Below are 25,703 nucleotides of genomic sequence, written 5' to 3' on the forward strand. Positions count from 1 at the left end.
TTTTTTAAAACGTTTGTCGGATTTCTTTTTAGGAGATTATAAAATAATTTTTACACCAAACTCGGTAAAACCCGAATTTCCGGAACCATTGTTTTACATTATCCGGAAATTCAGGTTGGTCAAAATGTACCGAGTTTGGTTCAAAAATATATTTTATACACCTTAAATGAAGCATCTTGAGGAGAAATCAGCTAAACGTTTTTATAAAGTAGTAAATTCCCTATCAAAGTCCAACTGAATATATGAGTTTGGCGTTATGACGTTGATGTAAGGCGTCAAAGAAAAAAATTGTAATAGCCTTTCAAGACGTCATAATTATTTGGACTAGTATAATCTATACAAAATTTGTCAATTTTGAACACCGTGTAGCATGCAAATAAGCCTAGTGACCCATTCTTTTTATTATTATTTTTTTAAAAAGCATCATATGAACTACATTTTGGCAAATTATTTAAAAATTCTATGGATCATAATTTAGACACCCCATCTACCTTAATCACATCCATTTTAGCACCGGACTTTTGACAAGTATCAACTTTGTTTCTTTATCAATACATAATTACCATGTAGAGAAAAAGGTGCATCACTAAAGATTTCAGTGCGAATTCGTTAATTACTTGAACTTCAACATACCCAATTAGACCTTGTATTTTATGCTTTTCTTCTTTTTTCCAAGTCCGTAACCGAGTTTGTTTTGACAATTAATGTTGCTTTTGCTCCAACTTCGAATTTCTTTCTGATGAGTTCATATCTAGATGAGTTACAAGTGGAGAGTCATTTATGAGCGACAAAGGTTTTAAGCATCAAAAGAGATCAGCCTGTTATTCAAACAAAGGTTGAAGACTGAAAATAGCATTGAATAGGCCAAAGAACATAGTCTAAAAAAGTAAAAATTTAACAATATACAGTTCAGACCACAGGCACTTGTTTCTATCCATTGGAAGACCCACTATCAACGTATATTTATGAGAAGGTACCCAACTACTTTTTTCACCTCTCCGCTCATTGACAAATCTTGTGTACTGGGGGTAAGGGGTACTCTAAGGGTAAATACAATGCATATCATCTGAAAGTCAAAAGATAAACTTTTCATGAATCAAATGGTGTATGGAACAAAATATTTGAGACTGAATTGACAGAGAAATAAGGGTTTTAAGCGGAGAGGTGAAAAAAGTAGTTGGGTACCTTCTCGTAAATATACGTTGATAGTGGGTCTTCCAATGGATAGAAACAAGTGCCTGTAGTTCAGACTATAGTGTTCAGTTCCTGAAAATAAATACTTTACACATACTTTTCTTTGATATCTAGGACTAATTTATAACAAATAATATGTATGGGGTCACGGCTTAGTGGTTAACACTGATAGACTACAGTGCCAAATGGTCCAAGTTTGATACCTAGCACTGGAAATTTCAATACATTACAGCCATTAGCATGATTAGAGGGGTGATTTTCATCCTCCCACACAACACCCACTGGAATTCCAAAGCAAAGTTTTAATTAAAATGGGTGCTTTATACGCCTTGGTTGGTCAAAGTGGCCCCATCTTTGATCTAGAGATCGATCATCAGTTACATGCATCTCTTTGGCTTCCTCCACCATATAAATAACAGACTTCTTGGTGTCCTAACAGTCTTTGGGTTCCGAGCAGACTGTGGGAGGGCTGTATAGCCAGTCAAGGTCATTAAAAACTTCCATTTGTTCCTAACAGTCCCTTTGTAATAAGTATGAGAATTTCCTTGGTGTATATAAGTCAGTGACACATCTCTAGATATAGTCCTTGGTAGAGGAATTTATGAAAAGAACTTGGTATGCTAACTATGCTTAAGTTATTCATGTTATTTTAGACTACAAATAATGATACTTTTTGTACAAAAAACCTGATTGTACCATGATTATTTTAACCCATTCTATATATATAGTCTCTGCAACAAGAGAAGAAGGACTGTTAACATTCACTGTTTAAATTACTAGAATATTAAATTTAAAATCACTCATTACATCACTGTCACTTTCATAATATGATGTATAATATATATGGTGAATGTATATTTTGTTAAAAAAAAGAATAGCAATGAAATCTTACCAATGTTGTGCATACATTTTTGTTTTGTTTATAGTTACAGTTAGAGGATGTGGGGAAACAAAGTTCAAAGGTTATCTAATGCAGGCCAGGTTGGCAATGTTTGCCAAACAAGATGTCAAGATTGGGGTTTTTGGTATCTACAACAATGCCCCTTATCAATACACCTGTCCAGATTTAAGACTAGTAAGTATGTTTGACCAAATACAGCATATAAAAAAAAATGATATACCAGAAACTTCTCGAAATGAAAATATTTTATTAAACTGCAGAAAGATAGATGATCGAAGCAATGTACTGTAATTCTTTATTTGTGACACATTTCAACTTTGTAGGAAAAATGTAGTGTCATTGATAAAAACTACTAGGATACTGTCAATGTCCAAAAGAAATATCTGCTCTTCCTGCATGGGAATCATTTGGAAAATTAGCATGGTACAATGTAAACATGTTTCTCAGACCAAATAAATACACCTACAAATGTACTCTTCAGTTAGGCTTAAATTGATGCCATCCACATTAGAGCTACATGACTTTGTACTAAAGGAAGTTAATCTTTCAGTCTTTGTTGTTTGAACTGCTGTTTAGTGTTAGATTTGAATTCTAAATCAGCATGATCAGTAAATGTATTAAAAATATAAGATTGCATGTTATTTACTAAAAATTTTCTTCCAGGGTACAGTGGGTCAAGCTTTAACTCACAGAGAAAACTCTGATAAAAGTAAAATTAGCTTTGTATGGCAAGCACCTCCGGTATCACAGGGTCATGTTATTTTTGTGTAAGTACATTTTGATAAAGTAGTGTTTCTGAATAGATCTTAGAAAATGAATGAGACAACTCTCCATCCAAACACAATAAATAAAAAGTAAACCATTATAGGTGTCAGAAAGTATGGCCTTCAACACAGAGCCTATGCTCACACTGACAGCAAGCTATAAAGGGTCCCAAAAATGACTAGGGTAAAACAATTCAAACAGGAAAATCGGCTGTCCACATAAAAAAAACAGAAACAAGAAACACTTATGAACCACATCAACAAAAGGCAATGACTGAACATCAGGTTCCTGACTTCTATAATATTTAACTGAACATTAAATCGTGTTTAAAATAAGTTTTGTTCACTTCAACATCTATTACTGTATCAAAGAAGAAGGAATGGAACTGTTAATGATATAAGCATTTGACTTATTGTTATGGTTTGACAACCTATTTTGAATATTAAAACATATACTTTTGTAATTTATTTCTTCAAATATATTATTTTTATCCATGTGAAATTGAATATATATATTTGAATCTTTTCCAACTTATTTATTTTTTTCAGCATAACAATTGTACAAAATAAGAATACATATTGGACCAGTGTGACCTCCCCTATTGTATATGATCAACAAAATAGTGTGCCAGTATCACAGCAAATTTTGAACAGCTTGTACCATGTTGTTGATCCTTCTTGTACCCGTCAACCAATCAATGCTACTTCAACATCAACTACTGTGTCTGCCACAACATTGACCTTCTCTACCACAACAAGTCCCACGACTACATCTACAACAAGTACGACAACCCCGACCCCAACATCAAAAAGTACAACAACGACAACTACTACAACTTCCACCACTACAGCTCCATCTACAACTGTCACTACAACTAGTACTTCTGCCCAGACCACAGTCGCAGTGACAAATGTAACTGATATTACCACCAACAACAGTACAGAAAACACAACAGAGGATATAGTTACTACAACAGAGGTGTATGTACTGCCTGATGTAAGTCATAATTACAGTACATACTATACTCTGCAAATAAAGTTGTTGTTACTCTTGACCCCTTATTCTATAATGTGGCCCTATTTTTATCCATTTTTTGAAAAAAAGGTCGGGTTTAATTAGGAGGAGGCAGACACTCAAATAAATGAATTGTGGGTAGTTGCATTTTCCATAAAAATTGATGATACATAAATTGAAGCAGCAGTTAAAAAGATTTTTTTTTTTGTTAAAGAAAAGTGGTACCCATGAAGTAAAATGAATTTATTGCAATTTGTTTTAATTGGATGAATTTTATGACTAATAGACTTCCTTTGAGATGTGTTGTTAGTACATGTCTTTAGGTGTTAATGTTATGACACTTTTGTGGTTAACATAACAAAGAAGTCATTTTAAGGAACACCATCCTTGTAAATATTTTCTTAGGGTGAGACCTTCCTTGAAAACAAGGGCAGGTGCACATATTAAGATTTATGCTTATTTACAAAGTATACAAATATTTTACTTTGTTGGAGAAAAAAAAATCCACTGGCAATACACATAATGTATGATACACTTCTTTAGTCTGTTTGTCTCTTGTGTGTTATTTCAAACAATTTCTATTTTTTAGTGCATTGATGTCAGTGAAGTACTCTATAAGATGACAAATAAACATGCTGAAATTAACCTTGACATTTGTTTTTGAATTGCTAATTTTGAAATTAGAATCCTTGTATAAAGGCTAACACTTACCATATATAGGAAATTTTATAGTTCAACTTTTGAAGTTATAACTTTAAACAAATGGAAAATCAATTTTCACAAAAAAACTTCTTCAAAAATTTATTTACTTGTAGTAACCGCCATGCACAGAAGTTGAAGAGGGTTTACTATCTTGTCCCATCTTCTTTCATCACTTTATTGTGGTCATGGCAGTGCCTTCATTTTTTGTTAAATCCTTTTATCAAATATACTGTAAAAGCAGACATTTTTCTTGGGGATTTTAATTTCATTTATTTCGTGAAAAAGAATTAAGTTAGAATTGTCAGTTATAAATTGACATTTACATAATTTTTTCTCAACCTAAAAACCATGAAGTTACTTTTCAATATAAAACCACTAAATAACCCCACGAAAAATTAATGTATATACAGTAGTTCCAATTGGGGAATGTTAAGCTCAAAATCTGCTGCATGTAGATGTTATAACTCATAAAAGTTTACACTGAAATGCAATTGTAACCCCCTCTCCACAAAACAATACACAATAAACAGAACTAAAAGAACAGACTTTGTATTTGTATTTTGATTTAGATATGATACATCCTATCACTTACAAAAACATTCTTATATTACAGGATAGATTGCCACTAGATAAAGATTGTAACAGGACCAAAGGATGTTTCCATGACTGTGATGAACACAGTTGCAGTTTTATTGTGTCCTGGGTAGATCGTGCTAATTTCATTGACATGGAATTGAAAACTAAACTTATGTCAGCTGGAAATAAATGGATTGCTGTTGGATTTTCATATGACAAGCACATGGTTTGTTGACAATTTCCAAAACTTAAGAATATTTTCTTTAATTTTAGCTTTGTTGCTTTATTTCTATTTCAAATATTGTTCAAAGGCAGTTACTAAGTTAGTGTCGAAGCATTAAGAGCCCTTAAAACATATGGAAGATATTCCCATAAAGCATCTTTATTTGGTATCAAATCTATTTGTCATACAGAATTAGTTTGTGGTTTCCTTGTTTTCATAGTGCCTTAAGGTACTGCATGTACATGTATTTATTAAAAAATTAATGACTCTGGAACTATATTTAGATTTGCTAAGTAAGATTTAGTCTTAAATAGACATTATTCTTCTGACTTTGATTTTTAATGTTTTGCTCTCTCTACATGGAAATGTCTATATATAACCATTTTTGGTCTATTTAGGGATGTAAATGTCAAGGTTTTATGGTAAAAATCGTATTGTTTCAATTTCACATTACTTTTGTAATGAATAATGATTTGACATACATGTCTAAGAAGTATATATATGTTTTCTTTAGTTAAATATGATTTTTAACCAGATTTTTGTGACAAAAATGTCGGTTATTGATTTGGGGATGTACGGCGGGCAGTCGGTCGGGCGTGCGGCAATCAAATGAACCGTTCAACCAAAGCTTTTAAAATTTTAATATGTTGTTACTGACAACTAAATGAAGGTCAAGTTTAATAATGGCGATTTTGGCTTTTACCGTTCAGGAGTTATGGTTCTTGAAAGATTGAAAAATGGAGTTTCCAGTCGTGTCTGTGCATTTACTCATGAACTGTTGTACCAAAACTTCCCAAATTTTAATATGTTGTTACTGATGACAAAATAGAGGTCAAGTTTATTAATGACGATTTTGACTTTTACCGTTCAGGAGTTATGGTTCTTGAAAGATTGAAAAATGGAGTTTCCAGTCGTGTCTGTGCATTTACACATGAACTGTTCTACCAAAGCTTCCCAAATTTTAATATGTTGTTACTGATGACAAAGTGGAGGTCATTTTCAATAATGACGATTTTGACTTTTACCGTTCAGGAGTTATGGTTCTTAAAAGATTGAAAAATGGAGTTTCCAGTCGTGTCCATGCATTTACTCATGAACTGTTCTACCAAAGCTTCCCAAATTTTAATATGTTGTTACTGATGACAAAATAGAGGTCAAGTTCAATAGTGACGATTTTTTACTTTTACCGTTCAGGAGTTATGGTTCTTGAAAGATTGTAAAATGGCGTTTCCATTCACGTTGTTGCATTTACTCATGAACCATTCAATCTAAGCTTTTCAAATTTTAATATGTTGATACTGATGACAAAATGGGGGTCAAATTTGATATTGACGATTTTCACTTTTACCATTCTTCAGTAATGGTTCTTGTGATATTGCCAGGACACAAATAAATATAAATAAATCCGGTTTGCTGTCGTTGTGACAGCCTCTTGTTATAATTATCATGATTATTATTTTGTATAGATAACAAAATTTATACTACCTAATCTGTGCTACGATATACATTTATAAAGCTAGTTTCTCAAATTAACAATAATTTTCACAATTTATCTACTTTAACAGATATTAAACTTTATATTTGAATCCAATACTTTAAAAAAAACATATTGAATTGGAACACTTTTAGTTTATACAGTAGTTTCCATGGCGGAATTTTATGCTCAAAATCTGCTTTATTCTTGAATGTGGTGAAAAATTTATTCCTTAGCTTGAAATTTTGTTTTTAAGGAATTGGAAATTAGAATTTATCACATTTAAATTGTGTATAACGATGAAAGTGTGTATTTGACCAATGTTTATAATCTTTTGACAGGGCAGTGACAGTGTTATAGAATGTATGTCAATGGACTACAACATCAGTGTGTTCCAGTCTTATAACCTTGATACACATGCCAATACAAGACTAAGCAATGTAAGATACTTAAATAAAAACATCAAACGGAAAATATGTGAGAAGGATTAAGGCTCACTGAATTTAGTGTTTTTAAATGTAAATTGAAAAGTAGTCCCAGGGAGTGACCATAGGCACACATCTTTATACCACTGTGCTTAAACGGCTGTGGGTAACTTAAGTTACCCACAGCCCAAGATGGCGGACTCTAAACTCGTTGATATTTAATTCATACAAAATGTACCTTTTGTGACGTTTTTCATGCAGAATGTAAATATTTATAGGATTATTGAATAAAGAAATGACTAACAATTACCATAAATTTGTTAATATAGAGTTCACTAAAGCGCAAGGTCAACTTTAAAAAATGCATAAGATGTCCGTAACTTTTTGATCGAAACTAAGCAGACTGTCCGTAACTTTATTTTTAGATGTGGGTAACTTTTGACTTAAAATTTTAAGAATTATAATTTTAACAATTAGAAGACAATTAACATCATATTTGTAACCTTCGCGGCCGTTTATACTACTCATTCACCACCAAATGTGATTTTATTAACGCATCATACTTACACCACAGAAGTTTTATGTGGGGTTTGTGGTACTCCATCCTGGTTATGGTTTGAACTTTTATTTACTGATGTGCGTCTTATCGACGTTTTTCGCTTGTCAGACCAAGGCTTTTACCTTCACCTCTGTTTCTTTCTATGTGTATTTTGATGAATACTCTTTGACGCGGCTCGGTATTTATACATCCCACCAGTTAGTTATAGTGTTATGATTTTTTGAATATGTTCCCTAGTATGTTTTTTTTTCTCTCTTTGTATGTTATCAGGGGTTGTTAGACTATTAAATTACCCTGTTGTCCTACGTAGTTATTTATATTTTTATATACTATGTCGAATTGTTACACTATGTTGACTGCTCTTTTCCTTTTATTGTCACTGACTTTTACCTATTGTGTCTTTTAGTTTTATTCAGTTTAATGAGATTTAATGCAACTTGCATACAAATGAAATATGCAGCTGCTGTAAAACTAGGTTTATTCATTTATACAAAATGTCCTTTTTTAAAAGTTTTCCCATTTACTGTAAATCTTGGTTTTTGTGGGGATGAGAGAAAAGTGTTTTTGGCTTTTTCAAAAAGACGGAAAAAGTTTGTGCACTTAAGTCTCGTATAGTCTATCCACAGCATGCCTGGGCAATTTGGGTTCCCCTCCAAAATCCAAAATCCCGGATTCACGCTACTCTTGTCGTTGCTGGCAGAAAATCAGTAAGTGTATACATGCTACATGTATGTGTAAAAAATACTTGTGTAGTCTACTTGTTCAAAAATAAAAACGCACAATGATATGTTTCAACAGTTTATCATACTGCTATGATCGGAAACAACCCTCCGAACTTGGCGATTCGGATACCCCGACGTTATACAAAATGAGACCCGAGTTTTGCGGATTTATCGTGATTTGTTTCATATTTTTCCCAATTTTGTCTTCCATCGATACAATGAATTATATCATACTAGACATCTACTTTGTTTTGTGAATATGTATTCGATGCAATCTCTATCATCAGTTTAAACATTACATCCGCGTATGTCGATTCTTTGAAAGTTACGGACATCTCTATTGGTATGATGAAAAAAGTTACGGACAAGTTGTTTTGAAGTTACGGACAGCCTAAGTGTTTTTTAAAATCGTGCTGTGATCGTTTATTTTGTAGAATTTAATCACCTTTCCAGTTTAGGGGTTTCCCTAAACGATTAATACAACTTTTAAATTCAGTTGTTTAATTGATGCATTCGTGGTATTGTTATTCTATAGAAGAAAAGTATCTAACCGACGCAAGGCGGCTCCATCTTGGGCTGTGGGTAACTTAAGTTACCACAGCCGTTTAAGCACAGTGTATACTACAAGTATTTGCAATGAACTGCTAATTGACTTTTATGTTAAAAAAGATGTGAACAAAATTATAATTTTGTTTTATCATAGAGTGAAATTTTATGTGAGACCTTGAAGAAATCAATTATTAATCTAACCTTTTACCATTTATAAACAGCCTAAACTGGGAATATCCAATGAACAAGGATCTTTTGTGGATGGTACATTTTCCTGTAGTTTTACCAGGCAGAAAATAGTTCCAGAAGAAAGTAGGATCTTTGACTTAAGAAATGACTGGTACCTTATGTTTGCTACTGGATCATCTATGTCAGGTATGGTTAACTTATTCTATAAATAGAAGATTTTTTTTTTAAATGTCTGATTCTAAACATCATAGAGTGGACTTAATAAACAATTCAATATATCTGGTTTGTAACTTTATATAAGATTGATTCAATCCATATTTGAATTATTAATGAAACTAAATCAGTTTATTGGAACTAATATTTGCAATAGTTTTAATTTTGAAGCAAGGTTTGAACTTTATGTGCATGTGCTTACTCAAGGTATTTATTTATGTATTGTTTACATTATTTTAAGACACTTAAGTTCTCTTAATCTGTTTGCGACTTACACTCATCATTCATAATGAATATATCTAATTTTACTAATTTAAGATGCTTTAACTAATTATGCAGGTATGTATTTAAACATTGTTTATTTTTTCTCTCTATCTTTATAATGAATTGTGCATGTACACAACTATAAGGATGTTTCTTGATCAAACACAAAATTCCAACAAATTTGTTATTTAAGATTGTTCAATACATCTAAATTATATATTTTTTTCATTTATTGCGCACAAACATGTATAATGTTGTGACATTCTTTATACCCCTGTCCCTAGCCCTGTAATCTAGTGGTTGTTGTTCTAAATATTTATTGTTTAATGTTAGTGGTTGTTTTTCTCTTTTGAATTGTTTCATATAATGTCATCATTTTAGAACTAATTATAAGGTATGAATTTTTATACGCCCGTCAAAATTTTGACGGGACGTATTATGGTATACAAATGTCCGGTGTCCGTCCGTCCGTCTGTCCGTCTGTCCGTCCGTCCGTCCGTCCGTCTGTCCGGCGTAAACATGTCGCACCGTAACTTGAGAACGACTTATCCAAATTTCATGAAACTTAATAAAGTTGTTTCTTATGATGGTCAAATGATCTGTATACTTTTTGGTGAAAATAAGATTTAAACTTTTTGAGTTACGGCACTTTGTAACTAAAACAGGGGTGTGTTTTTTTTCACATGTCGCACCGTATCTCAAAAACGTTTCTTGATTATTGCTTAAAACTTTACACACTTCTTAGTTATATTAATCTTAATATCTGTATACTTTTTGGTGATGATTCAAAATTTCATTTTTGAGTTTTTGAGTATTTTATAAAAAAGGGGGAGGGTTTTTTTACATGTCGCGCCGTATCTCAAAAACGATTTTTGATTATTGCTTAAAACTTTACACACTTCTTTGTTATATTAATCTAAAGATCTGTATACTTTTTGGTGATGATTCAAAATTTCATTTTTGAGTTATTGAGTATTTTGTAAAAAAGGGGGAGGGGTTTTTTACATGTCGTGCTGTATCTCAAAAACGATTTATGATTATTGCTTAAAACTTTACACACTTCTTTGTTATATTAATCTTAAGATCTGTATACTTTTTGGTGATGACTCAAAATTTTATTTTTGAGTTATTGAGTATTTTGTAAATAAGGGGAGGTTTTTTTTTACATGTCGCGCCGTATCTCAAAAACAATTTATGATTATTGCTTGAAACTGTACACACTTCTTTGTTATACTAATTTAAAGATCTGTATACTTTTTGGTTTCATTCAAAATTTTATTTTAGTGATATTTGTAAAAAAATAACAGGGTGGGGAGGGGTGGGTTCACATGTCCCGCTGTGTCTCAAAAACAATAAATGGTTATTGCATAAAACTTCCACACAAGACGTCGGGCGTATCATGCGCTCATGGCGCAGCTGTTTATTCTCATTGTTGAAGTTTGTACAGTAACCTCTTCATGTTCAAATCTTTGCCCTTTGATCTGTTTACTAGATATAGATGCCCATCTATTATGTCCATATTTTTCTTGAGGGGGGGGGGGGGGGGTTAGTATATTTCTGCCGGAAAAGGTTATCTCTTGGATTTTTGTAGGAAAGAATCAATGAATTTGAAAGTATGTGAAAATGTAGAAAAAAATACAAGACTGGACATATTTCATCAGACATTGTCATATTGTTAGAAATTATTTTAAGATTTATCAATTGAAAAATTGTATTTATTAGGCACAAGCAAGACTACTTTAGAATTGAAGTAGCCACAACCCTTTAAGTTTTATTTGTAAGATTGTTTTTATCATTATTAGCATGTCAAATGTCTATTTGTCATAACTCTTTAAAAGAAATGGTTGTCTTAAAAATTTTGTTCTTTTTATTTGTATATTTGTGTATGTTGCATGCATTTTTTTAATTTGGTAATTTTTTAACTTGTATTTCATTGTCAAAAAAAATACATCTACATTTTTATTTACATGTGTATGTGTATTTCATATATCTATCTTTAGCTTGAAGTCTCTTTTTGTCTGAATAACACTTTTAAGTTGCATTTAAAGTTACAATTTATGTTATAAGACATGAAGTCGTCATAATATGCTGACCAAATGTTTGTGCATCCCATATGTATCTTACATATTCTCTTCATTTTAGTGTTACCATCAGTCTTTATTTTACTCCTTTTATTGTTGTCCTATTTAGAATCCATTGATTGAATCATTGGTATATACTTATCACCTATGTTTTTAGGAGTGTGAAATCATGTGATCATGTTAGACATTTTTAATTTTGAGGGAAAAACCATCAAATTAGCTCCATCTAGTTGATACATATGTCATTGTGAAGACTGTTTAAAGTTAAATATTTGTTGGTTTTTTTTTTTGCAGCAAACCTTCAACTACATTACTGTTATTCCTTAATTTTAAAGCAAATTTACAAAATCTTAAATTAGTAGTTATCACTGGAGTTTAACTGATCACCGTAATTGCAGTTACAGTGATCCCAACATGGCGGAGCCCAAAACAGGTAAAATCGTCTTTTTGTAATTTCTCCATTGCACGCATTGTTTTCAAGAATTACTCAGCCGCTAGGTTGATATGTAGGGTATTGTTGTATATGTGTGTTCTTAATATCATATGTTACTGCCATGTTGGGATCACCGTAACTGCAGTTACAGTGATCAGTTCAACACCAGTGGTTATGTCATAATTAACCAATAACTTGTTTTGTAGGGATGAAACTTCCACATCAGTATGACCCTGCTCCACCTACATCTCTAACAAAGATCAATTTACAGGAATATTTACAGTACATGCCGACCACTCAACCAGCTTCAACACTGCCACCAACAACCATCCAGTCAACTACAACTACTACAACAGAACAACCATGGACTTGGAAACCACAGCCACAACCAACAACAACCACCACAGTAGCCACTACTACCAAGAAAACATCTCCAGCTGTTGCTGTAACAACACCATTAACAACGACAACTACAACAGAAACTACCACTACACAAAACCTTGACAAATTTCAGGTAAAGTGAGCTCGGAATCATGAGTTAATTTGTTTCTGGAAAGTTAACAACCATGTCATAATTTTAATCAACACTTATTGCTTTAATGTCCTTCAGTTAACCAGCATTAGACTCAGGTTTTTAAAGCTTGCAAATTTGAATTACATGTTGAATCACCCACATGTTGACTCTTTTAACTCATACAGCTTATGCATCACGTGCACCACCCTCTTCTTCTAGTAACTCAAAGACAAGCTTTTTAAATGTGCCATGTAATAGAATAAGGAATTAAATTCAATGCACAACACATTATTAGCATGATGATTATAATCAACATATCGTTATCTCTTTTATCATGCTAATATTCACATTTGAATATGAAAATGTGTATAAAGATATAGAAAATATGTGATAATTAATACTGGTACCCTACTTATTAACTTGAAAAAATGGTGTAAATGAAAGAAAGATGTGGATTAATCTCCAACGAGACAGCAACAAAACAACAAAAATAATCTAAAAGACATCTAGAGGGCAACAGACAAAATTCACTATTACTAAATAATAGATGAGGTCAATTATCAATAAGGAAATTAATTTTGGTAATGGAAAGTAATGTTTTTTATTGGTTTAATATATTTGAACATGTTGAAAGAACTTTTCATTATAGTAGAGTATTGGTTTTTTACTTTGTACAGAAATTAAGTCTGGAGAAAGATTTAGCCTGTGGATTGACCAAAGGCTGTTATTACGATTGTAAAAATGATTTGTGTGAATTTATAATATCTTGGAGAGACAAAGGAGATGATATCCAGTTTGACATCAAAAGTCGTGCCTCATCTCCTGATCCAGATAATATGTGGATAGCAATAGCATTCTCACATGATCAGAATATGGTAAGGATTTATAACATCAATGCTTATTTACTATTAGGTCTGAAGACACAGTTGTTGTACTTTTGATTTTCATGGTCTACAAATATAGTTCCTAGTGTGGACAATGTATTACTTGCAAATTTTTTTCATACAGTTTTCAAAATTTATTACTTTATATTTTATGCATGAAATATTAAGGAGTGGCATGAAATAACATGTTTAAAAAATTTAGATGATGCATTTTTATGTACAGTAGTAGTTTGGTCCACCTTAAAAAATGTCAAAAATTATTATGTCTGAAGTGGTGAAACTGAATTATAGACCACTTTAAAACATAGAATTGTCCATATTTTGTGTTATATCTGGAAGTATTATCTATAATTTCAATGTAGTACACCCACACTATATATATCTTTTTAAGATCAAGTGCTTATTTTTTTATTTGAATTTGTTGTCTAAAAGAAATGCACTACGAAATAACTGTGTCTCTGGTTTTTGTCTGTTCATATCAACCAAAAATCCTCATTAAGTTCATGTACATATGTAACTACTGGCACTGTCTTTATATTGGCTTGAATAATTATACCCCCGCTTTAAATTATACCCCCGCTTTAAAAAAGGGGGGGGTATACTGTTTTACCTCTGTCTGTCAGTCCGTCCGTCCATCAGTCCGTCCATCAGTCCGTCCGTCCGTCAGTCAGTCCGTCCCATGAAACTTTCGTCACATTTTTCTCAGGAACTACAATACAAGGATTTACTGAAATTTGGTTTCAGGATTTATATAAGTCAGTTATACCGTGTGATGCGTTTTCAGATTCATCACTCGACAACTTCCTGTTTACCGAACACTTGTATGATTTTACACATGATAGCCAAGTTGAAAATTTTCGTCACATTTTTCTCAGGAACTACAATACAAGGATTTCTGAAATTTGGTTTCAGGATTTATATAAGTCAGCTATACGGTGTGATGCGTTTTCAGATTCATCACTCGACTACTTCCTGTTTACCGAACACTTGTATGATTTTACACATGATAACCAAGTTAAAAATTTTCGTCACATTTTTCTCAGGAACTACAATACAAGGATTTCTGAAATTTGGTTTCAGGATTTTTATAAGTCAGCTATACCGTGTGATGCGTTTTCAGATTCATCACTCGACAACCTCCTGTTTACCGAACACTTGCATATTTTTACACTATTAATATTATCCACTTGCGGCTGGGGTATCATCAGTGAGCAGTAGCTTGCAGTTTCACTTGTTTTAAATAAAGTATAAAGGGATATAATTGGTCAATGGTGACTTTTCTATTCTATGACTATGACACATTCACTTAAAAGTCTTTAATCAAAAACAATAAGTTGAAATTCTGATTTCTCTAATTATGCCCCGTTTATGGGCATTATGTTTTCTGGTCTGTGCGTCCGTTCGTTCGTTCGTCCGTCCGTCTGTTCGTTCGTCCGTCTGTCCCGCTTCAGGTTAAAGTTTTTGGTCGAGGTAGTTTTTGATGAAGTTGAAGTCTAATCAACTTGAAACTTAGTACATATGTTCTGTATGATATGATCTTTCTAATTTTAATTCCAAATTAGAGATTTAACCCCATTTTCACGGTCCACTGAACATAGAAAATGATAGTGCGGATGGGGCATCCGTGTACTGGGGACACATTCTTGTTTTTCTTCTATTTTCACATTTCCGGACCTGTGTGAGAAAAATATTTCTCTTCACTAGTGAAAAATCTGTTCTCGGCAAATGATTGGTTGAAATTTAATTGTGACGTTGAATTTTCTTGTTTTCTTCTGAATTTTCTTTTTGTGATGTCATGAAAAAAGGCGACCATGTCTGATGACGTCACATCAAAAGTACACAACTTTCCTCAAATCTTTGAAAAGGAAGGATAAAAATCATTAGAGAAACAGATTCCACCACTGTAACTCGTGTATTACAATATTTCTCCATTCTCAACAGTTAAATTTTAATTATTTAAAAAGCTTGGCAAGCCTCGCGCTTTAAATATTAAAATTTAACTGTCTCAAATGGAGAAATATCGTAATACACTTGTTTCAGCTGTGGAATCTATATGTTTATCACCTGTAATGACTTTGTACAATTTTATAATAAAGACATGAAACAAAAATATGCATAAATATTCATAAATCATACTTATAAGAATTTTCTTTTGAAAGACAATATTTGTAGATAATCTTCTCATAAAGTGATATGATGGATAAGCTGTATTGTTTTTGTACCTAGTTTTATATTGATTAAATCTTAAAAAAAATACTTTCAGGGAAATGACAATGTAATAGAATGTGTGACAAATGAAGGTTTTATGGATGTCTACCAGTCTGTCAATTTAGATTCCAAAACTAACCAAAGGCTCATAGAGGTATGTTTGTGTGGATATAAACAAAATCATTTTTTGTTCAACTTTTTGAAATAATATATTTTGTAACTGTGCAGCATGTAAAGAAATAGTATAGTATTCATAGATAGAATTAATCAACAGGAATGAGACATGGTATCATTTAAAAACTTATACTGTAAATGCGTAAATGCAATTTTATTCATCTGATACCAATTTTCATGCTTAAGGAGATCCACAAATTGAAATGCTCAACATCTTACAATTTTTTTATTAGAATGTAAGCAGACTTTGGCAAAACCACAAAATCAAATATACATGAAAATATAAGTTTTCCTCAATACAACTTTACATGTACAAATAAATGAATCCACAGTATTCTTAAATAACTTTTTTGTTATTCAGCCAAAGAAGGGATTAAGTGGAATATATGGTTCAATCCAGGATGGTATATTCCATTGTAAATTCACCAGGAAAAAGCAAGTTGTTGGAGAAGATGTATTGCTCAATTTGAATGAAGATTTTCACATTATGTTTGCTCATGGACCAGCTACAAATGGTAATAAAAGTTATCAGTAGTATGATTATTCCGGGGATTATATAAATGGCTTGACGTTGTTCCTTCAAGGGTAAAACTAGTGCCAATATTTATGCAGAAAGTTACTATGTTTTATTTTTTATTCAACATTTAATGATTTTAAAGCAATATTTGTGCAAACTAAAGGGGACATTTTATGGGGTTTCTTGGTGACATTTACATTAATGAAAGTGCCATACAATATCAAAGTGATTGAAATATAGACCCTACTTGAATACCTTTTTATAGCCCTATCATATGCAAAGGGGGCAATAAGTGTTTCCCATTTTCCCATTTTTCCGTCTGTCCAAAACCTGCAGACAAGGTTCTGATGTTGACAGTTAGTCACTTAATATGCTATGCCCCTATATAACTAGGAAAATTGCAAGTTTTTTTTCAGCACTCTTAAGTTTGCCTCAACCAAATTTTATGAAACTCAAACACAATGCTCAGATTCACAACATGCAGACAAATTTTGAATTAACATTTCTAAACATATGCCCCTTTTTAACTTGGAAAATTTCAAAGCATGAGGTGGGATATTTGTATCCCCCTCAGACACATTCTTTACAGTATAACCAGATTCAATATTTTGTCTTTCCTTTTAAAAAAAACCTTGTTAATCCACAACTGTTTATCTTTTATATGACTTTAAACATTGACTTTCATTTAGTCATAGCAATACATGTATTTGTTTAAAAAAGATTTGAATATACTAAATTTTCTCCAGTACAAATTATTGGGATTCATTTTCTTTTAGATTGGGTCTCTTGTAAAAGTTTCATGATAAACTGTTAAATAGATAAGCCTCTAAGTCTTAACGTTTTACATAACTTTAACAGAATAGTAATTTCTCCCTTTCAGGAAAGCTGCTTCCCCACAGCGTTCAGAAAATACCAATAGTATCATTAAAACTGGTGGATTTCCAGAAGAATGCATCTGTCTCGGGAAGAGTGATATACTATCTCATTAAATTTCATGGTAATGTTATTTATATGGTAAAATAAGAAAGTTTATTTCTATAATCTTTCCTATAAATTAGGGTATGCTATACTTTGAACATCAAGCAGATATGTACGTTGAACATATATGCAAATATAAGGGCAATATGCAGAAAATAAAATATCTGAATAACCTTCTGACATCACAATTATTAAATTATTAAATTGTGATGTCAAATATTTTACAGGATTTTATGGGATATTAGGTAATGCTGTAATGGCAGACAAATTTGCATATAAGTGTAAATAAGTCTTTTTGTTTGTTAAACACTTAACTGAGTTTTCATTTACTATTTATATCATAAAAGCAACACAGAATGTTTCTATGCTATTCCAATGTTATATATGATATGTATTTCAAAAGTTAAATTGGGTTTTAAATGAAATTACAGGTGCATTGATGATATTTGCATGGATTGGTTGTGCCAGTATAGCTATAGTTATCGTTAGATACTATAAGAGGATATGGCCTGGAAGTACTATTTGTGATGAAAGGATCTGGTATCAGGTACCCTATTTTATTTAAGAAAAATGTTTTTCTTGTTTTATATTCCAGTTGAATACAATTTGTTTGTAACCTTTTTAGCATTAGTTAATTTCTAGTTTACATTTTATATAAAGAACTTCACAAAAGAATGTAAAGGATTATCGAAGCTTGTCAAGTATATTTTTACTGTTGGGTGTGAAGAATTATTGTATTGCAATCATGATATAAAAAAAATAAGAAGATATGTGATTGCCAATGAGAAAAATATCCACCAGAGTTCAAATGGAGGAAGGGCTATCCAACAATGAGAATACCCACACCATATAGTCTGCTATAAAAGGCCCCAACATGAGAAATGTTATTAAAATTAAAGCAGAAAACTACTGGCCAATTTTTTAGCTCACCTGGCCCGAAGGGCCAAGTGAGCTTTTCTCATCACTTGGCGTCCGTCGTCCGTCGTCCGTCGTCGTCGTCGTCCGTCGTCGTTAACTTTTACAAAAATCTTCTCCTCTGAAACTACTGGGCCAAATTAAACCAAACTTGGCCACAATCATCATTGGGGTATCTAGTTTAAAAAATGTGTGGCGTGACCTGGCCAACCAACCAAGATGGCCGCCATGGCTAAAAATAGAACATAGGAGTAAAATGCAGTTTTTGGCTTATAACTCAAAAACCAAAGCATTTAGAGCAAATCTGACAGGGGTAAAATTGTTTATCAGGTGAAGATCTATCTGCCCTCAAATTTTCAGATGAATCTGACAACCCGTTATTGGGTTGCTGCCCCTGAACTGGTAATTTTAGGGAATTTTTGCTGTTTTTGGCTATTATCTTGAATATTATTATAGATAGAGATAAACTGTAAACAGCAATAATGTTCAGCAAAGTAACATTTACAAATAAGTCAACATGACCAAAATGGTCAGTTGACCCCTTTAGGAGTTATTGACCTTTATAGACAATTTTTAACCATTTTTCGTAAATCTTAGTAATCTTTTACAAAAATCTTCTCCTCTGAAACTACTGGGCCAAATTAATCCAAACTTGACCACAATCATCTTTGGGATATCTAGTTTAAAAAATGTGTGGCGTGACCCGGCCAACCAACCAAGATGGCCGCCATGGCTAAAAATAGAACATAGGGGTAAAATGCAGTTTTTGGCTTATAACTCAAAAACCAAAGCATTTAGAGCAAATCTGACAGCGGTAAAAGTGTTTATCAGGTCAAGATCTATCTGTCCAGAAATTTTCAGATGAATAGGACAACCTGTTGTTGGGTTGCTGCCCCTGAATTGGTAATTTTAAGGAAATTTTGCTGTTTTTGGTTATTATCTTGAATATTATTATAGATAGAGATAAACTGTAAACAGCAATAATGTTCAGCAAAGTAAGATTTACAAATAAGTCAGCATGACCAAAATGGTCAGTTGACCCCTGAAGGAGTTATTGCCCTTTATAGTCAATTTTTAACCATTTTTCGTAAATCTTAGTAATCTTTTACAAAAATCTTCTTCTCTGAAATTACTGGGCCAAATTAAACTAAACTTGGCCACAATCATCATTGGGGTAACTTGTTTAAAAAATGTGTGGCGTGACCTGGCCAATCAACCAAAATGGCTGCCACGGCTAATAATAGAACATAGGGGTAAAATGCAGTTTTTGGCTAATAACTCAAAAACCGAAGCATTAAGAGACAGGGTTTAATTGTTTATCAGGTCAAGATCTATCTATCTGCCCTGATGTTTTCACATGGATCGGACAACCCATTGTTAGGTTACTGTCCTGAATTGGTAATTTTAAGGAAATTTTGCCGTTTTTTGTTATCTTGAATATTATTATAGATAGAGATAAACTGTATACAGCAATAACGTTCAGCAAAATAAGATCTACAAATAAGTTTACATGACCAAAATAGTCAATTGACCCCTTAAGGAGTTATTGCCCTTTATAGTTAATTTTTAACATTTTTCATAAATTTTTGTAAATTTTTAGAAAATAGTTTCCACTGTAATTACTGGGCCAAGTTCATTATAGATAGAGATAAGTGTAGCAACAAGAATGTTCAGTAAAATAAGATCTACAAACACATCACTATCACCAAAACACAATTATGTCATGAATTTATCCGTGTCCATTGTTTAATATGCACAAGACCAAGGTGAGCGACACAGGCTCTTTAGAGCCTCTAGTTTTTTGTGTCACATTTATCATTCTACATTTTAAAAATAAGTTAACTGAATGCATAATGAAAACTAAAGGCTAACGCTACTGATTTTGCATATTGAAAATAAAAGTATAAATGTATTTTACAGGTACATAGATTGATGATGATAGTTGTATTTCTATGTGTTATCATAAGTGCCATTTTAGTGTTTCTGGACGTTGAAGGATATAGTAAGGTAAGATGTAGGGTAGAACTGATATTATATCTGAAGATCTAAAACACAATTAGGAAATCTTTTTCTCACTGTCTTTCTTTTAGCCTGTTATCTAATTCTTATCAGTTTAAACTTTAACTTCTTTTAATAATGCTCACAATGCGCAAAATTGTTTCAGAAGCAGTGCTTTGTAACCTGTAGATGAAGATAATATAATTGAACAGAATATGCGATTTTTTAAAGCCAATTTGGCTGACAACATTACTGACCAATAAAAAAATAGAAATTTGAATAAACCTATACAAAATTTTATTAGGCATTGACTTCAAATGTAAAAGATGTGCTGAATAATGTCATACTTTCCTACCTGTTCCAAACTTAAATTTATATTCTAATCCAAGGTGATTAATGACAGTGTTACATTTATACCTAGTTTCCATGTGTGTTTTTCTTTTTTTGCAGATAAATGGTCAGATGTTTCATCAAGCCCATCCTATAATAGGAATTGTTGTACTAGTTTTTACAGTAGCTAATGTAAGTCTATTAATCCCTGAGCTAAAAATGAGAATGGAAATGGGGAATATGTCAGAGACAACAACCCGACCATAGAGCAGAAAACAGCTAAAGGCCACCAAAAGGTCTTCAACATATCTGGAAAAAAACACACCCAGAGGTGGACTACAGCTTGTCCCTAATTAAAAATGTGTACCAGTTTAGTGAAAATGGATGTCTTCTACACTCCAAAACATATATTAAAATGAACTAAAATTAAAAATCATACAAGACTACCATTCCTTAAAAATAAATTGACATATTAATGACCACTAAAATTGCATTAACATTAGAAATCCTTTCCAGAATTTGCAGAAATTAGTGTAACACTGTGTAAACATGTATTTTAATTTAATTATATAATAAGATCAGAGGTTTATTCCAAATTATTTTAAAAATTTACACAAAACTGTGATATTTTTAATGTATTAATTATTTATATGCATGTTTTTTTTTTTCTTCCAGCCAATAGTTGCATTGATCAGACCATTACCAGGGTCAGTCAAAAGAAAATGTTTTAATTGGATACATTGGGGATTTGGTACCATAGGACACATTTTAGCAGGTAACATTTTGGTGATACTTTTAGTGTTTAAATGGATTTAGCAAAAGTATAAAAAAAAATAACCAAGTCACGTGCATAGCTTTTTCAATATTCAAAAATAGCTAGAGCATCTATCAGTTACTAGGAATAAAAAAAAATTGTCAAGGAATTATTTAAAGAATTAATGCAACAATTTCCATAGATATCCAGCCAGCTTCTTGTGATCAAGTAAGCTTAGCTGGCTTACAGCATCAACCATTCATTTTAAAAAATAACTCTTTTTTTTTTCTTTGCAGTTATTAATATATTTGCTGGTTTGGAGCTTGCCAAAGCAGGTGCCCCTCCATATTTAAGATGGGTACTTGTAGCTTATGTAGGTTACTACATAACTGTCAACATGATATTAGAAATAAGTGACTGTGCTCTAACAAGAAAAGGTTAGTATTACAGCATCTCTTTTTTTTTCTGAATTTCAACATTAAGTTCGTTAAACACTTGACTTATAGAACTTTTACTGTACTAGTACCTCCTTGCAAACTAATACATCAATTCTCTAATAGTTTCCAAGTCTACCTATGTTGGTGCATCTATGCACTGATTGCAGCTGATTTCCCAAGAGATGCAGTCATGTCCCATGTGCGGTAGTAATCATGTGAAATGTGATGTAGTTGTCATGTCCCATGATACTTAGTCTTCCTATCCTGTGAGATGCAGTTGTCTAGCCCCAGGAGATGTAATAGTCATTTCCCATGAAATGAAGCCTTCATAAATGTTTCTTGTTTCTCAATTTTTAAATAGATACGACCATTGGTTTTCTTATTTTAATAGTTTTACACTTTACATTTTTGGGGGCTTAAAGCTTGCTGTTCGGTGTGAGCAAAGGCTCCTTGTTGATGGCCATACTTTTACCTATAATGGTTTACTTTAGAAATTGTGACTTGAATGGAGAGTTGTCACATTGGCACTCATACCACATCTTCTTATATTTATTCATGAAATAAACTGTAAACCAACTTATTTTTCGCAAATAATAAATTTTGTGTTTACATCATGGATCCTAGTAAACTTCACTGATTTATTCACATGATTTTCATATATTCTAATATTGTTGCTAGTGTTTTTATGTAAGAAAATTCAAAGTTGTACATATTAGTCTTGATTCATATTTTTTATATTTTATAAGATTAGTTTTACAGTGGACATCATTGTTTATTGTGATGTAGTCGTCCTGTCTCACATTAGGACTTTTCTCCTTTAAGGTTAATTTTATTTCACTAATTTAAAGAGACAAACTTTTAAATGGTTAATATCTTAATTTAAATAATTTAAATATTGCCTTTTTAGGATAAAATTCCTTAGTTACAGCATAAAATCATATATTTCAGAACGTAAACAGGATGATACTTATATGTATGAAATGCACAGAAAGCCGATGTATTATTCACACAGCAATGCACATTTACAGCTAGAACCATCAGTAAGTGTTTATTATTTCCTGTTTGTCCAATAATTGCATATTTTTACCCATGTGTAAATAAATGTTTGTTTTGTTACAAATGTTTGTAAGCTTGAAAGTGAATACCAATTTATTTGCCAATAGATTTATTATTTGAATTGATGTCAAATTATGTTTACTGACAAATGTTTGATACCTTATTAATGTATTTGGTACTGAAATCTCCCTGGGGTTATGTTTGCTTATCTTTTTTTATGTAAAAACATTGGAAAGTATCCCCTGCAGTTTGTCCTAAATACTTGAAATTAATCTCAACTCTTAAAGTCTATCCATTGAAATAGTCTTATGATATCCTACTAAAATATCTATGCTATCAGTATTTTTGGGGGGAGTTTGTAACTTTATAAGAAATTTCTAGAAATCAAGTCATCAGGTTTGAAGAGAGAAGATGTAAAAAATTGAGGACAAACTTTTTTTAGGCAGATGGGTATGCTAATCAAATTCATTAACAATTAGCTAAAGAAAATTTAAACATGACATATTAAATCTTATTTATATATTGTTTAAACTATTTTTTTTTTAATCTTTTACAGTATAGCAGATTAAAGAAGGTGGTGATGGGAACACATGTACTTATAATTACAGTGACAACATTGCTTCTTATTATTATGTTAATTATTGGTGGGTAGGAGTAACACCTCAGTAAGATGTAAACCCAATATTGGTGTTCTCATATGATGCTCGTCAGTCAACACTGCAACACTGGACGTTGATAAGGATATGATATCGTTAAAGTGATTTCAGTGAGGGATTACACGGTTCAGAGAATATTTTTTGGTAAATATTTGAACTGAGTGTATGCTGAACACAGTAGAAGTAGAAGTATTGTGATGACTATGTTAATATTTCCTTTAATTTTTGTTAGTTTTTATAATGTGCTATGAAATAAATAAAAGTAACCAAAAGTTTGTATTTTCTGTACATTTTAATAGTCTCATGAATTAGTTAATCCATAAATGTACATGTAATATGATGTATTTAGTTATGTTAATTTTTATATATGTAATGATTAAAAGCTGTGTTTTGTAAAGCTATGATGTGTATATTTTTGCATAGAAAAAAAAATATCTTATCATTTCAAAAAATAAATTTCAATTGTCAATGAGGCTTTTAAAGGGTTGAGGTGTATTTTGATTAAGTTTAATTATAACTAAGCAAATCAGCTAAGAAATATAGAATGTTTAATCAGATTTCATTGTGATGGTAAAAACAATTCAGAAATTTTCTGATACTAGATTTTTTTTTACTATCCTTTGGTGCCTACATCAGGTGACAGGTTTTTATCATGATGAGCAATAATTTATTTCTGTGATTAGTACTTTTGTTAGTATTTTGTTTGATTTCATGACCACCAGAGTCCCATTAGTGGTTTTCATAAAAATGATATCTTTTGAGCACACGAAACATTGAAAGCCAAATATTTTTAATAAAGGAATAACTTTTGCAACTTAGAAATATTTTCTTAGTCTTTAATAGTTTTCAACTTTCAATTGAGCATAATGTGTTTGTGTTATAACTTTAATTTGTAAAACCTTTTATAAATTATTTCAATCATGAAAATTATGCAACTTGGATTACCGCAAGACAGTATTTAACTGTTGATAGATTGCCAGTTACTTTTTGTGTGGGCAGAAAGTCAATTTTTAATAGTTTTTTTGTTAAAAGACGACAAAATATTTCACCTATATTGTCACATTATTTGTTCTTAACTTCTCATCAACTAACTGATTTTTAAAGTCTTTAGTTCATGGAAAAGTTCATGAAAATGTTTTTCATGAATAAATTGTGTATTTGCCTTTGATTTGTGTTTTAGGGAGATATTGTCTTTTATGATAATCCTTTTATAGCTAATAATTAGTTAAGGTTGTTCACATTAGGATTTGAACTCCTTGAAAATCTTGACAATCAGTTTTAGCAAAAAATATATATAATAATATCTTATTCAAAGGAGTATTGTAGTATTATTATTAGTTTCAATGCAACCATGAAATGTTATTTATTTACAATAATTTATGCTGTACTATAATTGTTATATGTTTATGACTATAATATTTTGTGTTCATATTTATTTTCATAATAAATATAAAACATAATCTTTCCATTAAAAGTCTTTTGAAATCTCCCAGTGACATTCAGATTTACAATTTGTTACAATAAAAGTGTGACTCAATGTGTAAACAAAAATTCATGGGTTTTCCTATATTTTCAATTATTGTGTTTCTAAGGATTTTAACAGTGTTGCTACTCCTAACTTTTGTGAACCAGGAGGAAAAGCAGCAAACGCCAATTTCAAAGTCCTGGTTTTACCCAGCTGATGATCAATCATATGGCCGTCTGCTGTATAGGCAAACACTCTATTACAAGACTAAGAAGGAGTTTATGATTTTTGTCGAGCCTGCAACTTTTGTTGCAGAAAGCTCGACATAGGGATAGTGATCCGGCGGAGGCGGCGTTAGCTCACTTCTTTAAAGCTTTATATTTTAGAAGGTGGAAGACCTGGATGCTTCATACTTTGTATAAAGATGCTTCATGATACAAAGTTTCCGTCAGTCACATGTCCAATGTCCTTGACCGCATTTTCATGGTTCAGTGACCACTTGAAAAAAAAGTTCAAATTTTTTGTAATGTTAA

General features: G+C 31.8%; 1 protein-coding gene across 3 annotated transcripts in view; it reads left to right on the plus strand.

Annotated features, from left to right (window-relative positions):
• LOC143073010 (uncharacterized) overlaps positions 1 to 25,163 on the plus strand; it is a 30,077-nt gene extending 4,914 nt beyond the window's left edge. Inside the window, exons 1-20 of one of the 3 annotated variants that reach the window (XM_076248244.1) lie at positions 733 to 886; positions 2,121 to 2,269; positions 2,759 to 2,862; positions 3,409 to 3,856; positions 5,190 to 5,378; positions 7,191 to 7,289; positions 9,326 to 9,479; positions 9,825 to 9,845; positions 12,491 to 12,798; positions 13,476 to 13,673; positions 15,946 to 16,044; positions 16,426 to 16,579; positions 17,462 to 17,578; positions 17,991 to 18,106; positions 20,395 to 20,481; positions 20,923 to 20,994; positions 21,478 to 21,577; positions 21,853 to 21,993; positions 22,942 to 23,033; positions 23,606 to 25,163. In XM_076248244.1, coding sequence (XP_076104359.1) covers positions 2,165 to 2,269; positions 2,759 to 2,862; positions 3,409 to 3,856; positions 5,190 to 5,378; positions 7,191 to 7,289; positions 9,326 to 9,479; positions 9,825 to 9,845; positions 12,491 to 12,798; positions 13,476 to 13,673; positions 15,946 to 16,044; positions 16,426 to 16,579; positions 17,462 to 17,578; positions 17,991 to 18,106; positions 20,395 to 20,481; positions 20,923 to 20,994; positions 21,478 to 21,577; positions 21,853 to 21,993; positions 22,942 to 23,033; positions 23,606 to 23,701 — 2,700 coding nt within the window. In that variant the 5' untranslated portion in view covers positions 733 to 886; positions 2,121 to 2,164 and the 3' untranslated portion in view covers positions 23,702 to 25,163. Of the gene's footprint in view, positions 1 to 732; positions 887 to 2,120; positions 2,270 to 2,758; positions 2,863 to 3,408; positions 3,857 to 5,189; positions 5,379 to 7,190; positions 7,290 to 9,325; positions 9,480 to 9,824; positions 9,846 to 12,490; positions 12,799 to 13,475; positions 13,674 to 15,945; positions 16,045 to 16,425; positions 16,580 to 17,461; positions 17,579 to 17,990; positions 18,107 to 20,394; positions 20,482 to 20,922; positions 20,995 to 21,477; positions 21,578 to 21,852; positions 21,994 to 22,941; positions 23,034 to 23,605 lie in introns of those variants that run through there. The other 2 variants (XM_076248227.1, XM_076248235.1) reach the window with 2 other exon arrangements.
• Positions 25,164 to 25,703: the final 540 nt, after the last annotated feature.

This window comes from Mytilus galloprovincialis, chromosome 1, assembly GCF_965363235.1.
Source record: "Mytilus galloprovincialis chromosome 1, xbMytGall1.hap1.1, whole genome shotgun sequence".
Taxonomy (NCBI): domain Eukaryota; kingdom Metazoa; phylum Mollusca; class Bivalvia; order Mytilida; family Mytilidae; genus Mytilus; species Mytilus galloprovincialis.